This window comes from Erinaceus europaeus, chromosome 6 (genome assembly GCF_950295315.1).
Source record: "Erinaceus europaeus chromosome 6, mEriEur2.1, whole genome shotgun sequence".
Classification (NCBI taxonomy): Eukaryota; Metazoa; Chordata; class Mammalia; order Eulipotyphla; family Erinaceidae; genus Erinaceus; species Erinaceus europaeus.
This window is the reverse complement of record NC_080167.1, coordinates 32877481-32893635: the sequence shown is the minus strand read 5'-3', so window position 1 is coordinate 32893635 and position 16155 is coordinate 32877481. Positions and strand designations below refer to the sequence as shown.

The window sequence follows — 16155 nt, the reverse complement described above, 5'->3', positions numbered from 1 at the left end:
TTCTCTTCTGGTTTTTATAACATGGTGGAAAAGTCTACTATTAGTCTTATAGGTTTTCCTCTGTATATGACTTTTTGTTTTATTCTTGTAGCCTTCAGTATCCTTTCTTTACCCTTCTTTCATTTGTAACTGTGATATATCTTTTTTTTAAGTTCTTCATTGGGGAATTAAGGTTTATATTCAACAGTAAATACAATAGTTTGTACATACATAACATTTTCCAGTTTTCCATATAACAATACAACCCCCACTAGGTCCTCTGTCATCCATCTTGGATCTGTGTCCTCCCCACCCACCCACCTCAGAGTCTTACTTTGGAGCAATACGCCAATTCCAGTTCAGGTACTACTTGTGTTTTCTTTTTCTAATTTTTAAATTTTTATTTAAGAAAGGAAACATTAACAAAACCATAGGATAAGAGGGGTACAGTTCCACACAATTCCCACCACCTGATCTCCATATCCCATACCCTCCCCTAATAGCTTTCCCCTTCTCTATCTCTCTGGGAGTATGGACCCAGGGTCATTGTGGGTTGCAGAAGGTGGAAGGTCTGGCTTCTGTAATTGCTTCCATGCTGAACATGGGTGTTGACTGGTTGATCCATACTCCCAGTCTGCCTCTCTCTTTCCCTATTAAGGTGTGTCCCTGGGTAAGTGGAGCTCCAGTACACATTGGTGGAGTCGTCTGTCCAGGGAAGTCTGGTCGGCATCGTGCTGGCATCCTGAACCTGGTGGCTGAAAAGAGAGTTAACATACAAAACCAAACAAATTGTTAAACAACCATGGACCTAAAGACTGGAATAGTGCAGATGAAGTGTTGGGGGGGGGGGTCTAGTCTCTGTTAGTCTCTGCATCCTCCACATCCAGCGTGGAGACAAGTTGAACGGTCATGAAAGGAACTAGAGCTGTAGGATAGGGAGGGCATATGCCAAAGACACAGCAGAGACTGGCATGGCATAGCAAACTTTATTTAGGATAACACATGTATTTATACTTCACATCATCAGTTAAAGAATAAGCAAGCAGTTACAATAGTTCGGGCTGTTCTCATTATCAGCAAGCCGCCTCTATTATCAGCTAGCAAAAAGCCAAGGTTAAGTCTAGATACATTTGCTAGAGTTAGTGACGCAAATGGCCACAATCAGGGATGATATGGGTACAACAGAAGGCCATGGTATTCTTTTCCCATGTCACTCCTGGCATGCTTGAACAAGGGCCTAATGAAGTGTTGCCTTTTACTGTCTCCTACTGTCTCCTTCCTGCAGGTTTCCCTAGTTTATGGACACATGTGAACATATGCTCTATCTCAGGGGACCTGAACTATATCTAGGTTTGGGGACTTTATTGGGGAGTGGAACACCTGGAATGGAATTAGAGCATGCTATGAAAGGAAAGGTCTCACCCGAGTAATGAAGCTAAAGGGTTGTCATTCCATACCTGAAGTCTCTGGACACAGTCTGAAGTGAAGCATGCTGGGGTAACACTCATTGCATTGATTAGGTTGCAATCAACGGATGCAATATTATTTGATTTGGATTGAGAGAAGCATGCAGGAAAGTGGGCCTCACCCTAAGGTTCCAGGACTGGGGGAAATATAGGCTCTATAGTGGAAATGTGAGGTTCCTGCTGTCTTAGGGTTCAATAAGACAATGGATAGTTAATTGTTATCATCACATTGTTTGGTAATTGGGTTAACTTTGAAAAGTCCCTTTGTTAGGGTTTGGGGTATAATACCCAGTATCTTGTATATAGCTGTGCTACCAGTTGCTTCTGTTCTCCCTGGTCTAGGCTTTTGAGGGAGTCAACATATCAAAGACAGCCTATGTATTAAAAAGACTCAGTCTGTGTTTTAAGAAGTTCTAGACATATGATCAATTTTTCCACTCTCATATTAATTAAACAATGGTTTATATGTCTACACTTTAATAGGAGTGTACATAAACACCATTCCCACCACCAAAAGACTGTGTCCCATCCCATCCACCCACCCCCCAGTCCCCTAACCTCCCGCCATGCCTGGAAGCCCAATGGCCACCCTCCCCTTCACCACAGGGTTTTTACTTTGGTGCCCTGCTCTACTATTTGTGTTTTCTTTCTGATCTTGTTTTTCAACTTCTGCCTGAGAGTGAGATCATCCCATATTCTTCCTTCTGTTTCTGACTTATTTCACTTAACATGAATTTTTCAAGGTCCATCAAAGATCAGCTGAAAACGGTGATGTCACCATTTTTTATACCTGAGAGGTATTCATATATATATATATATATATATATACCACAACTTGCTCAGCCACTCATCTGTTGTTGGACACCTGGGTTGCTTCCAGGCTTTGGCTACTACAAATTGTGCTGTTAAGAACATAGGTGTACACAGATCTTTTTGCATGGATATGTTGGGTTCCTTAGGATATATCCCCAGGAGAAAATTGTAGGATCATAGATGGGGTAGGTCCATTTCTAGCCTTCCGAGAGTTCCCCAGAATGTTCTTCACAGAAGTTGGAACAATTTACATTCCCACTAGCAGTGCAGGAGGGTTCCTTTGACCCCACAACCTCTCCAGCATTTGTTGCTGTTACCTTTTCTGATGTATGACATTCTCACAGGAGTGAAGTGGTATCTCATTGTTGTCTTTATTTGCATTTCTCTGACAATCAGAGACTTTTTTCAATCAGAGAATTTTTTCATGCGTTTCTCGGCCTTTTGGATCTCTTCTGTGGTGAATATTCTGTCCATGTCCTCCCCCCATTTTTGGATGGGGTTATTTGATGTACTGTTGAGATTTGCAAGTTCTTTATATATTCTGGTTATTAGCCTCTTGTCTGATGTATGGCATGTAAAGATCTTCTCCCATTCTGGGAGGGGTCTCTTGGTTTGGGTAGTAGTTTCTTTAGCTGTGCAGAAGCTTTTTAATTTTATGTAGTCCCATAGGTTTATGCTTGTCTCAGTCTTCTTTGTAATTGGATTCGTTTCACTGAGGATGTCTTTAAAATTTATGTGTAAAAGAGTTCTGCCAGTATTTTCCTCTAAGGATCTGATAGTTTCTGGTCTAACATCCAAGTCCTTGATCCACTTGGAATTTACTTTTGTATTTGGTGAAATATAGTGTTTCAGTTTCATTCTTCTGCATGCTTCAACCCATTGTTTCCAACATCATTTGTTGAAGAGACTCATCTTTCCCCATTTAATAGTCTGGGCACCTTTGTCAAAGATTAGATGTCCATAGGTGTGGGGGCTTCCTTCTGGTCTCCCAGTTCTATTACACTGGCAGTTTAGATGACAATGGCCCTATAATACAATTTGAGATCTGGGAGCGTGATGCCTTCAGTTCTGTTCTTTTTTCTGAAGATTGTTTTGGCAATTCTAGGTCTTCTCTAGTTCCAGATAAACATTTGTAGCATTTGTTCTATTCTCCTAAAAAATGTGCTTGGGATCTTGAAGGGGATAGCATAAAATTTGTAGATAGCCCTGGGTAGTATATTCATTTTGATGATGTTAACTCTTCCATCCGTTGAACATGGAACTATCTTTCTACTTCTTTGTGTCTTTTTCAATTTCCTTGACTCATAATTTTCAGTATACAAGTTTTTCACTTCCTTGGTTAGGTTTTGTTGGTATGCTTCTAATTCTGCTTCTGGGATCCCTTCTGTTACATTGCTTGACGTTGTGGTCTATTTACATGGTCATTCTGTTACATTGGTTTGGACTCACTCCCCCACCTCTGGGAGATTTTGGTTTAGTCTTTGCCTTTTTGCACTTCTTGCTTCTCCCTGCCCCCTATCCTAGGTACTTCCATGGTTCCTGACGCTGCCGCAGGAGGAGAGAGAGGCAGAACAGATTAGAGTTGTGACTAGATTAGATTAGTTTTTGAACCGTTCGCTCCTGAATAAAGAAATACTGCTTCTCCACTCAGCCATGTGTCCCTGATCATCTGTCTCCCACTGCAAAGCTAGCCCGGCATACCAAACTCTGAATTTTGACGACATATGGCTCAACAATGCGGGACCTGACCTGCCCATCCCCCAGATAAGTGAAGACATTTGGCTATCTATCCACTATGGGCTGCCTTTCTACCTATGGAGAGGTTTCCAAAGACCTCTGCCCTTTCTTCATGAGATAGTTTCTCTGTTTCTGGAACATTTCACTCTGGGCCACACTCTGGTTTCCACCTGCCGCCAGCCCGCAGAAGCCTGCTCACCACCGCGGCGAGGGGCAGGGCTTGGAGACGCGCTGCCACCGCCATTGCCAGCACAGCTGCCGCAGCCTCGAGAGCTGGAAGCAGGGCAGCGGCCCATCCTGGCACCTGCCCCAGGGCGCCTCGGCCCATGCCTTCTGCACGGCCAGCCTGCCCGCACTCCTGCTATGAAGTCTGGGCAAATCCTGGACCACCCGGAGACCGCGGGCTCCCTACCGGCACTGGACCCCCTGGCCAAGATCCCCAGCTCGGCTCTGATGGCAGAGGAGCTAGAATACACAGCCGCCGGACAACGCACACCACAAACAACTAAAACAGTACAGATCTAAACTTGTCTTTAAAATGACATGTCTTCGAACAAAAGTTTTTCTCCTTGTGTATTGAAGACCATGTTTATGTGTGTGTTTAAAGTTTGGTAAACATTAACTTTAAGGTTAGAAATGTAACTTTTAGGCTACATTCTTACCAGGCAAAGTTAAATTTAAAAGTTTTCAATGTAATTTTCATAAAGGTAAAATTAACTTACATTTAAAGTCTGAGGTAAAAATTAGTTAAAAATAAATATATTTTAACTAACTTGGTCTAAAAAACCTGAGCACACCAAGGGTGTGTCTCCATCTTATACGGGTGTAACAAAAGGTTAAATAAGATGTTATTGATATGTAAAACTCTCAAATACCTTCTCATTTAGAGGTAGAACCAGCCCAGGCATAACATAGATTGCACAATGGTTATGCTAATGATTCTCATGCCTGAGGCTCTAGCAGTGGTTCTTTGCCTTACCATTGGTTTAATCCCCACTGGTTCATGATGTCTTTTTGCTCTGCCCCCTCTCCTTGTCACACCCTGATATCACCAATCTCTTTTCGCTCCACCCTCTCTATGTCACATCCTGTTTCCACCCTACTTGGTGAGTATATATATAAGGACAAGATTGTGATTAGGAATAGCTTAGCTTAGATTGCAATGCATTCCGCATGAATAAAGACTGATCTGCATACCACTCAGCTATGAGTCCCTGGTTGTCTGTCTCTTGCCCATGAAGCTAGTCCGGCATAATGGCGCCCTGAAACAGGGACAGGAATCTCGGATCCACACACATGCAGCAGACCAAAGAAGACCAGATAAGTAAAGCTGCCATGGCCTGCCTTTCTACTTATGAAGAGGTTTTCCAAAGCTTCTACTCTTTCTTCATGTGACAGTTTCTCTGTCTATGGAACATTTTGCTCTGGGCCACACTTTGGTTCCCTGACCGGGAACTTTGGTGGTTTCTTAAGACTGTGATCATAGAGTTTGGGAGATGCATGAAAATTTCTCCTTGCACTTTTTGGACTTCCTCTCACATGCTTCCCATGGAGAAGGACTACTCTAACTTGAAGAGCATTCTCGAGTACCTTGGCAGTCCCCAAGAATGGAGAAATGTGGTTAGTTCTACCCTCCTGATTCAATTCTTTCTTCGATGGGAAGGCGCTTTTAAAAATAGTAGTCTGCAATCCTGCAGGAACAGTCAGAAACACCATAAATGGAATTTCGAGGAGCTTTTTGGAGTAGGACATCCTACGGGGACTCATGATGATACATGGTGAGATCTGGATAATCTGGTTCAAGGTGAAAGAAGCAAAAACTGCCTAACACTTTTTTCTCAATTCCACCCTCATTGTTGTCTCTGAATATCTTAAGTTTGCTGTCTGATTTCAGTTGCATTTTACAAGACAGTGATTTGAATGACTGAATTTTTGTATAACATTGACTTAAAAAAATGCGGGACCCAGCCATGATTTCTAGAGACATCCAGAAACAATCCAAAAAATTGTTTTTACCTCCTTTGATTTTTTTTTTACATCTTGGCATAAATCTGAAATGTTTAATCCTGAAAACTGTATGAGTTATGGGTGGGGCAGATAGTGCAATGATTATGTTAATGATTCTCATGCCTGAGACTTCTACCCATGGTTATTCTGTTTACCTTTCCACATTTTATTGAGTTTAAACTGTTTAAACAACCTTAAAATCATACTAGAAAGGACTTCCAATTATAATGGAGTTATCAATTATAGTAAACTTCTAATCTGCTACAAGATTTGTTTGACAAGTAAGTGAATTTCAGCTGTCAAGTCATGAGAAAACATCTGCTCAAATGAAATCCCCGGAAATCCATTTGGACCCCTGTTCTCCTGACATCACCCACAAGATGGCATGACTACAGCAGCCCCCCCCCCTCGAAACCAATGATGTGACCTGGCACGACCTGAAGAAACAGATTCACAGACTCCAAAGCTCACTTTCTACAGAAAAGCGGAATTCCAGTGGCTGATATTCCCAATTGAGACAGACATGCAGCATTTCATCCCCTGGCATTTCTTTTGTGGTCATCTGCTTCTGACTGACACTTCCATTGGACTTACTGGTACACCTCTTGGACACTTTACACAACTTTACAGCAGTTTCCCTTTACACTGCTGGGCTTCTCAAAGACTGACAGCAGCAGTGCATGGTCTTTGCAGCCAGAGCCTTGGGACTCTATAGGCCATGACCCCTCGCCTGCAGGCCCTGCTCCCAGAGGCTTGAAACCTCCCTCTCCTTACTAGGTCCTGCCCTCAGAGGCAGGAAATGCCCTTTGAGGCAGGAAACACCCCCCAGAGGCAAGAGATGCCCACAGAGGCAGGAAATGCCTGTTGAGGCAAGAGATGCCCCCACAGGTAAGAAATGCCCTTTCGCCTGCTAGGCACTGCTCTTTGAGGCAGGAAATGCCCCCCTCAGACTGCCCCTTTTCATCACACTGGTTCTTGCTGCTCTCTTACTTGTTCCTCCATATTTTCTGCCAGTTCTTTTGAAAATTCCTGTACGATATAGGTTTCTGTTCACCCCACACTCCTGATACTATGGCCATTAGTTATAAAGAAAGGGGGAATTGTTGGTATGCTTCTAAGACCCCTTCTGTTTCATTGGTTTAATCCCCCTGCTTAACACTGTATTCTATTTACATAACCATTGTTAACTAAGCACTACCCTGCCTGCAGGGCATTGGTTTAATCCCCACTGTTCACGATGTCTTTTTGCTCCGCCCCCTCTCCTTGTCTCACCCTGATTTTCACCAGTCTCTTTTTGCTCCACCCTCTCCATGTCACATCCTGTTTCCACCCTATTTGGCAAGTGTATATATATATATATATATATATATGGACAAGATTGTGATTAGGGATAGCTTAGCTTAGATTGTGCTGCATTCCACTTGAATAAAGACTGAACTACCACTCAGCCATGAGTCTCTGGTCATCTCTGTCTCCCACCCGCAAAGCTAGCCATCCCAGCAACATTGATAGATTTACATATACTAAACCAATTTTGCATGACTGGGATAAGCACCACTTGGTCATGATGAACAATCTTTTTAATATTCTGCTGTATCTGGTTGGCTAGAATTTTGTTCAATATTTTTGCATCTATGTTCATCAGAGATATTGGTCTCTAGTTTTCTTTTTTAGTTGCTTCCCTGTCTGCTTTTGGTATGAGAGTGATGTTGGCTTCATAGAAGCTGGAAGTGAGTATTCCAGTGTCAGGCTGCAACACGGAGGAGAAAGAGGAGATCTGTAGTGAAGAGAGAACACAAATCTTTATTCATGTGGGCATCTCAGAGTTGGGTGAGAGTGCGGCAGTTCAGGCCACGTGGAGCTAGCAAAATGGCTACCTCCCACTACATGCAGCACCTTTCCCTGCGTCCAGTCACTGAGGTGAAAAGCAGGCAAGAGAGAGAGGTGGAAGCAGGAGGGCTTTATAGGGCAAAAACTGGAAGTGATGAGTTGGGACAGGATTGGTTGGGAAAGGCACTCCGGGAATATCGTTTCAACTCTCAAGGGAATTGACAATGCCCTGAGGGGACATTGTGGGACAAGGCACTCCTGGATTAGATTTACAGCTCTCACAGGAACGGACTATACCCTGAGGGGACAACATGGTGGATGTTACCTCATCTGCACAATTTCCCACCATTCCAGTGCCTTCAATCTTCTGGAAGACTTTTGAAAGTAGAGGTATTAGTTCTTCTTTGAAGGTTTTGTAGAATTCATTTGTAAAACCATCTGGTCCAAGACTTTTATTTTTGGGAATATTTTTGATAACTGTTTCAATTTCATTAGCTGTGATGGGCCTGTTCATGTTATCTACTTCCTCTTTACTTAGTTTTGGAAGTTGGTAGGTATCTAGGAAATCATCCATTTCTTCCAGGTTCTCTAGCTTGGTGGCATATATTTGTTCATAGAAGCCTCGCATGATATGTTGAATTTCTGTGGTGTCTTTTGTGATATCTCCTCTTTCATTTACTATCCAATCTATTTGAGTCTTTTCCCTTTTTTGTTTTGTGAGTTTGCCTAAAGGTTTGTTGATTTTGTTCACTCTTTCGAAAAAGCAACACTTACTTTCATTGATCTTTTGTATGGTTTTCTTATTTTCAATGTTACTGATTTCTGCCCTAACTTTAGTGATCTGTCCTTCTGGTTGCTTTAGGGTTCCTTTGTTCTTCTTCTTCTAGGTCTTTAAGATGTGCAATCAAGCTGTTTATTTTGTGCTTTTTCTTGTTTTCTAATGTGTTTCTTGTATTGCTATGAACTTTCCTCTCATTACTGCCTTAGCTGTGTCCCAAATATTTTGATAGCTTGTGTCTTCATTTTCATTGAACTCTCGAAACATTTTGATATCTTCCTTTAATTCCTCTTTTACCCAGAAGTTGTTAATGTAACTGTGATATATCTTGATGTTTTTCAGTTCTTGGTTGATTCTGTTTGGGACTCTCTAGGATTATTTAATGTTAGTGTCTTTTTGGTTGTCTAGGGTGGGGGAGTTTTCTTCTATTATTTTCTCTATAATACTTTCTTCCCTTTCTTTCTTCCTCTGGTTCATGAATAATATATATGTTACTTCTTTTGAGATCATCCCATATGTCTTGTTTTCAGTGTTTTTAAATCTCTTTCTTTTACTTTATTCTTAATTTTCTCTAATTCATCCTTTTCTGGCTACTTCTGCTTTATGCTTCTGTTATTCTGCTCTCCTTTTCCCCAGCTTCATTCTTCAATTCAGCTATTATTATTTTTTATCTTGTTTAGTTACATGACGTTAGCTTGTTCTGCTAGCTGGACTTGCAGCTCAGCTATTTCAGTTTTCTGTTCTCTAATTACCTTGGCATTGCTCATGTTCCTTTTCAAAATCTCATTGGTTATTTACCTTTTTCTGATAGTATTTTCCTCAAAAGCTTTCCTCACTCCTGTGACTAATGCATCAATTAATGTTTGGATATTTTTGTCATTCTTAGTTGTCTTTGGCTTGTTTGGAATTTTTTTCTGGACTCCTGCTCCTATTCATTGCTATAACAGATATTTTTTATTTAATAATTTTTTCTGTATTTTGTAGTTTGTATACTGGCTATTGCTGGTCAGTTTTATTGTGTGGTGTGACTTCTAATCTGGATTCCCAAAATACTGAAAACCTTGTGGTCTGATTCTGGAATTGCTGGGGCTGTTGTTCTAATTGCAACTACCTTGGGAATATGGATGACATGAAGTTTCTCTTGTGTTCAAATTGAAGAGGGGGATATATGACTGAAACACCAAAAAAGAGGGGGGAACCACAGCAAACCAATATCTTCCTACAAATATAATAACAAACAAATCTCAGTAAATACAACAAAAGCAAAGATTGATCAAACTAGAGTGAGTAAAAAAAGCTAAATAAAGAAAAACAGAAGTAGAGTAAAATGAAAAAGAAGCAAAGATGGACAAAAAAATTCCCCAGTAAAACCAAGATAATCCCCTCCCACAGAAGAGAATACAGTCTGCCACCAGGCAATACAACAACTTCAAGAAAAATAAAAGCAAAAACAGTAGGTTGATCAAGCCAGAGAGAGGAAGAAAAGAGAGAGAGAGAGGAGGTAAAGCCACAACAAAATTCCTCTCACAAATAAAATCACAAACATCAACAAATACAATAACAATAACAACAAGAGCAAAGAACTACCAAACAAGAGAGAAAAAAAATAAAGAAAAACAAAGACAAAACAGCAAAACCAAACCAAGTGCCTCCCACAAAAGAGAACCAAATCAACCACCATCCAATACAACAATCACTAGATTGATCAAACCAGAGAGAAGGAAGTAAGAAAAAATGGGGGACAGCAAAACCACACCAAAACAAATTCCTCATAAGTGGAAATCACAAAGAAATCTCAGCCAACAACAAACTAACCGACATTCTGTAAATCAAGTCAAAATAAGGGAATATAGAATCCACCCTACCCAAACTGTGCTTTGGTACTGTCTGTAGCTCAGATTCAGTAAGGCAGTTTTGGAGGGCTCCCCACTGAGTTCTGACAAAAGGTTCAGCCTTGAAATCTTGCATGATGAGTTTAACTCCATGGATTATCTTTTTCTCTAGCTGTCCTATTTTCCTGAACAGGCCAAATCTGGCCTGGAGTATGGGCTTGGGGTTTGAAAAACCCATTGTTTGCTCTTCCTTTTTCCTTTTCAGTGGCTTTTGCCAGTTTGTAGGTGAGTAATAATATTCTCTTGTGGTTCCTTTTGGACCCCTCATCTATAGTTTATCTCCTACAGGCCTGGAAATTCTGCTCCTACTTGCAATTCCCAGAATTTGAAAGTTTTTTTGTGGATGTGGAGAATCTGTCTAGTTGCTGTCTTCAAACAACCATCTTGACTCTGACCCCAGAAAATGAAGAATTTGAAGCTTTCAGAAGGCATAATTTTCACAAAAGTGTAGTTATGATTTGGACTAACAGCCCAATACTTATCCCAAATTTTAAGTGGGATGAGAATCCTTAGTTCTGGGACTACATTGGACTTTGAGTCAGGTAAAAGTGAATTCTCATCCTAGAGCAACACATACCCCTCAAAGTAGTGGGTTGATTTACCAGAGACAGCTGACATTCATTGCATGTGAGTTTATATGCCTTGTACACCACCATGGAAAGAATAATCAACTGAAAATAAAAACTACTCAAAAAAAATAGGGTCTCACTTTAATAATACTCTTGCCTTTTCAGGAAATTGTGAAAAACCCAGCATTCATTATTGGAGGAGCCACCAGGATTGACATCTGCCAAGGGGAGCTTGGTAAGTAGGAGAATACAATCATAAAGAGGCAGAGGTTTGACAGAATTCCCTGTGGAATTAGTGGGATGGGATTACTAAACTGATACCATGGCTGGAGTAGTTTAAGTTCCAGGAAACTCCATAGACACAGGAGTTGGAGGAGCCTCAAAGTTGCCACCTTCCCTTCCCTGCCTCAGTCCTCTTCATTATGCCATATGCTTTCTTATAAATGGCTCCAATAGATTTTTTTTAAAAACCTTCATTTCACACCTTGGAGTGCATGTATCTGTGGTTCTGGGGTCCCAGTACAGGCAATTGCATAGAAGTACTGACCACATTTATTAAATTAATCACCTGATGAACTCTTTCCTAAGCACACACATTGGCTCATTTTATCTTTCCAACTACCATCCAAAACCAGCACTGAGGAGAACTGGGTTATCAGAAGTCATAAGAATGACAGGCAGAATCAGTATTCAAATATTCTCTTATCCCTTATTTCATACTACTTCTAAGAGCTTCATACTTTGGGGAATTCATCACAACCCAACTTCTCCCAACAGTGTATTTGAGAGAGACCCACAAGTTAGTTAAATGGGAGACTGAATTTCAGGTTTTGTTTCAAATTGACCTGGATTTACCTTATTCTTTATATGAAAAAAAATAGATAACTCTTAAGACATACCAGTGGATTATTGCAGCAAAGCATAGGATTCTGGAGAAAGAGGGCAGTAGAAGGGTTGGGGAAGGGTTTGAAATTTTGGTACATGGCAATGTAAGTTGGAGTGAGGGTGTTTTGCAGACACCTATCATAGGGAGATGACAAACCCAATAAAATTATAAAAGGTATAAAAGAAAAAGAAAGACCAGTGAAATCTGTAAAAACAAAATAACAACCACTGTCAGTTTTCGAAGAATCTTATTTCCTATTTGCTGAAGTTATCTCTATGATCTAATAGCTAAAGTTATCCTGGAATTTCTAATCATAGAAAATAGATGCATAGATGCATGACTGAATTACCTTAAACATTGAACCTAATGTCACAAACCTAGAGTTATAATTGTCAGATGATATATACATATAGAGATGCATATATACATATGTAATATGTAACGTATTGTTGATAGATAATACACACATGTGTATATATACATAATAGTATATACATATATAGTCATATATATATACATATGGGATAGATGATACAGTTTTGGATATTATTACAGATATAATTTCTACTTTTCAAAAAATATATTTGAGATGATTTTCATTTAAAGAGACTAAGCTTCCCAGAATATTTTCCTTATTCATTTCAATATCCCTCTTATTTCTCTACCTTAATCTCCTAATTTCCTTCAGCCTGATAACATTATGAAATCATTAAATGTACTTCTTGCTTTTCAAAATGTATGGCTTGTAATTTTGATGTAAACATTTATTTGGAATTATAAACTTACATTTAATTTTAGCTGGTGGTTTATCTCAAATATTATTTTTGATTATACATATATAAAATATTAAAATAGGTGGTTGTGAGCCTGCATCTAGGGTAGGAGCGAGAGCATCACCAACACAATTGACTGCTCTTCCCCATTAGTTGCCCTCTGTGTTCAGTTATTGTCCTATAAACAGATATTCATAGGTTCTTTTTCCTGAGCACTACACTGGGGTTGTTAATTCCATTTATTAGAACAAGTCCAGCAGAGATATAATAATATTGCTTTGTTTATTTTTTTCTCCCTTGTTTAAAATAGTATAAGTATCTTTCCTAAAAAATAGTGTCTTTCTTTTAAGAAACTTAATGCATTTCTGGCTGAAAAGACATAAAGTATTGGTCCCTCAAGGAAAAACTTTCTTTCTTATTATTGTTTTATGCATTAATTTTTGTATAAAGACAGAGAGAAATTGAATAGGAAGGGTGAGGGAGAGAGGGACAGAGAAGGAGAGATACCTTAGGCATTTCTCTACTGATGAAACTCCCCCCTCCCCCCTGCTTAACTCTGGGTTCTTGCGCAAAGTAATATGAATGCTCAATCTGGTATACCACCACCACCATGAGGCTCCCCAAAAAGACATTTTTTTCAACTCTGGGCAAAGTCAAAAGTGGGCAAGAAAAATGGAGGTCTGCTTCACTTTGGCCTGCCCAATCTGTTCTCAGGAAAAAGCAGGATATATTAGCAAACATTTCTGGAGACAAAGCCCTGAAAACCTCCAGTATGGTTCAGATGCCACTTTAGTCTAATTGACTTCTCTACTGTACCAGAGACTGTTGCAGATAGTAGGATGTGCCCTATTGATGTCACCCTACAGAAAGCCAGAAGCAGAGTCACTCAAAGTATTGTTCCTGATTCCTAGTCCTCTGTATATGTACTGCTGAAGTGAGCACTGATTCCTGGTGCTCTGTAAGTCCTTTTTCTGGTATAACAACAAGAATAATGTAACCATATCCTAAGCTCAATAGTAGATAATAATTCCATAAATGTGAATGCCCAGGAAGCCAAAAATTAAATCAGTGGGGTATTAGGTACCCTGACAGGTGCCTATACAATGACTTCATTACTTACAGTGAATATTTTCCCTGTTTCTTTCATAGAGGGTAAGAATACAGACAGTGGGAGAGAGAAAGAAAAAGAAGGAGAAATACATGTAGCACAGATTTACCACACATGAAGCTTCCCCTCTATAGGTGTGGATTGGGGTGTGAATTCAGGTCTTCACAATAATGCTACAAGTTGTGCCACCAATTATCTCTACCCTTCTTTAAAAATAGAGAAGATATGACATCTGGAATATTCCACATTTCCTTCTATCATAACGTTTTCCCACTTAGAATGAATTGCAGTAAAATTTCTAATTTACAGCTTTCCATTCTGCAGGGGACTGCTGGCTGTTAGCTGCAATTGCATCCTTGACACTTAATGAAAAAGCACTTGCTAGAGTCATTCCCCAGGATCAAAGTTTTGGCCCTGGCTATGCTGGGATATTCCATTTCCAGGTAAGAGTTGTCTCTGGTGCTCAGGTGACAATGACAACATGCCACTCAACTGTGAAGTAATCCTTCCAGGGATATGTCTCTATCTGTGTGAGAGCTTCAGCCTAATTTATGCTCAAACCATACTTTGTCACAAAGTTGTCTTTAAATGTATTAGAGGAACATGACAGTCATTTCATAGCAAATTCTTTTGAAAAGATTACAATAAAAATTGAAGTGTTGTTTTACCAAATATATAGGTCTGTTTTTTCAGGATTTCATCATTTAGACTTTTTTTGTGCTTTAACCATATATGGTCTAAAGTAATTATAGTTGTACATCAATTAAAAATAGGGATATATTATTAATTTATTTTGATTAATTTTAATTAAACAATGTCATGTGAAAATTAGTGTACTTACACAAAACTTGATTGCCACTTAGGATACATGAGGTAGCCACTTTTTTTTCTTTATTGGGGGATTAATGTTTTAGAGTCAACAGTAAATACAATAGTTTGTACATGCATAACATTTCTCATTTTTCCACACAATAATACAATCCCCTCTAGGTCTTCTGCCATCTTGTTCCAGAACTTGAACTCCTCCCTCCCCCCACGAACCCACCCCAGAGTCTTTTACTTTGGTGCAATACACCAACTCCAGTCCAAGTTCTGCTAACTGTTTTCTCTTCTGATCTTGTTTGTCAACTTCTGCCTGTGAATGAGATCATCCCATATTCATCCTTCTGTTTCTGACTAATTTCACTTAACATGTTAAGCTTCTTAACATGTTAAGCTTCTTAACATGTTAAGCTTCTTCAAGCTCCATCCAAGTTGGGCTGAAAATGGTGAAATCACCATTTTTACTCTGAAAATATCCAATAGTTCTAGTTTATCTCTTCATTTAGCTCCTTCGTTTCGTTGTTGATTTTCTGCCTGGATGATCTGTCAAGTTGAAAGAAAGGGGTGTTTAAGTCCTCTACTATTACTGTGTTGCTGCTAATATATTGCTGTAGCTCTTTCAGAGTTGTGGTCTCTGGATGCTCTGGTGATTGATGAGTTCCCAAAGTAGTTCTAGTTTTGTCTTCTTGCACTCCCATGTGTTCTTCTTTGATATTCCCAAGTGTATCACTTTGAAATAGATTATTTTTCTAAACTGAGAATCTGTCCTATTGGAATATTATATATTTGAGACATTAGTACACTTAAAGAATAAAAGCTAAGAAAAACATCAGAATCTCACAGACTGGGGCCTCAAAAGATGCCACAAAAAGATACTTTGTGACCTACAACTTAGTCACAAGAAGGGTGAAGTTTACCCAGGAGTTTCTTTTGTGTTTTCTGACCTTCATTTTTATTCATCTTGAACAGAGTTTGAAAAGATATTGAAAAAAGCTCCATTGTGCTATCTGGTCAAATGGAGGTGGCTCTGTTGGGTGCTGTCAGTCCATCATCTCCCCTCCATTGTCTCCTGGGAAATGGGGCACACCATTCTGTTCTCAGCCATCACCTAGGCTTTCAGGGGGTCACTAAGGCCCTCTGGGTCATTGTGTCATCTTTTCTGTCATACCATAAGGACTTCTTAGTTCTCCCCTAGAAGACTTTCTCTGACTGGCTTCTGACCCTCAACCTCACATCAGCTTCAGGGAGACTGAAATTGGGTTTGGTATCTAAAGGCCTACCGCAACAGTGCCTCTGTGGAAAACGAGCTCATCAAAGCCTCCAAGTCAGCCCCATTAGATTTGTATTGGGAAGATGAAGTCCCAGAGAGGGACCTCAGCTAGGGTAAGTGGCAGAATCTCCACACTTAGCTCTTCTGTACATACCAGTGAGGACCCATTACTGAGACTTCCGGAGTACTAATCCCTGAACAACAACTTCAGTGAGGTGCTGGGCA

General features: G+C 40.0%; 1 protein-coding gene across 3 annotated transcripts in view; it reads left to right on the top strand.

Annotated features, from left to right (window-relative positions):
* CAPN9 (calpain 9) overlaps window positions 1–16155 on the top strand; it is a 138009-nt gene that overhangs the window by 13118 nt on the left and 108736 nt on the right. For 2 of the 3 annotated variants that reach the window (XM_060192018.1, XM_060192017.1), the window contains exons 2-3: window positions 11237–11306; window positions 14163–14281. The exons of the other annotated variant lie outside the window; for it this stretch is intronic. In XM_060192018.1, coding sequence (XP_060048001.1) covers window positions 11237–11306; window positions 14163–14281 — 189 coding nt within the window. The remainder of the gene's footprint in view (window positions 1–11236; window positions 11307–14162; window positions 14282–16155) is intronic. 3 annotated transcript variants of the gene reach the window in all.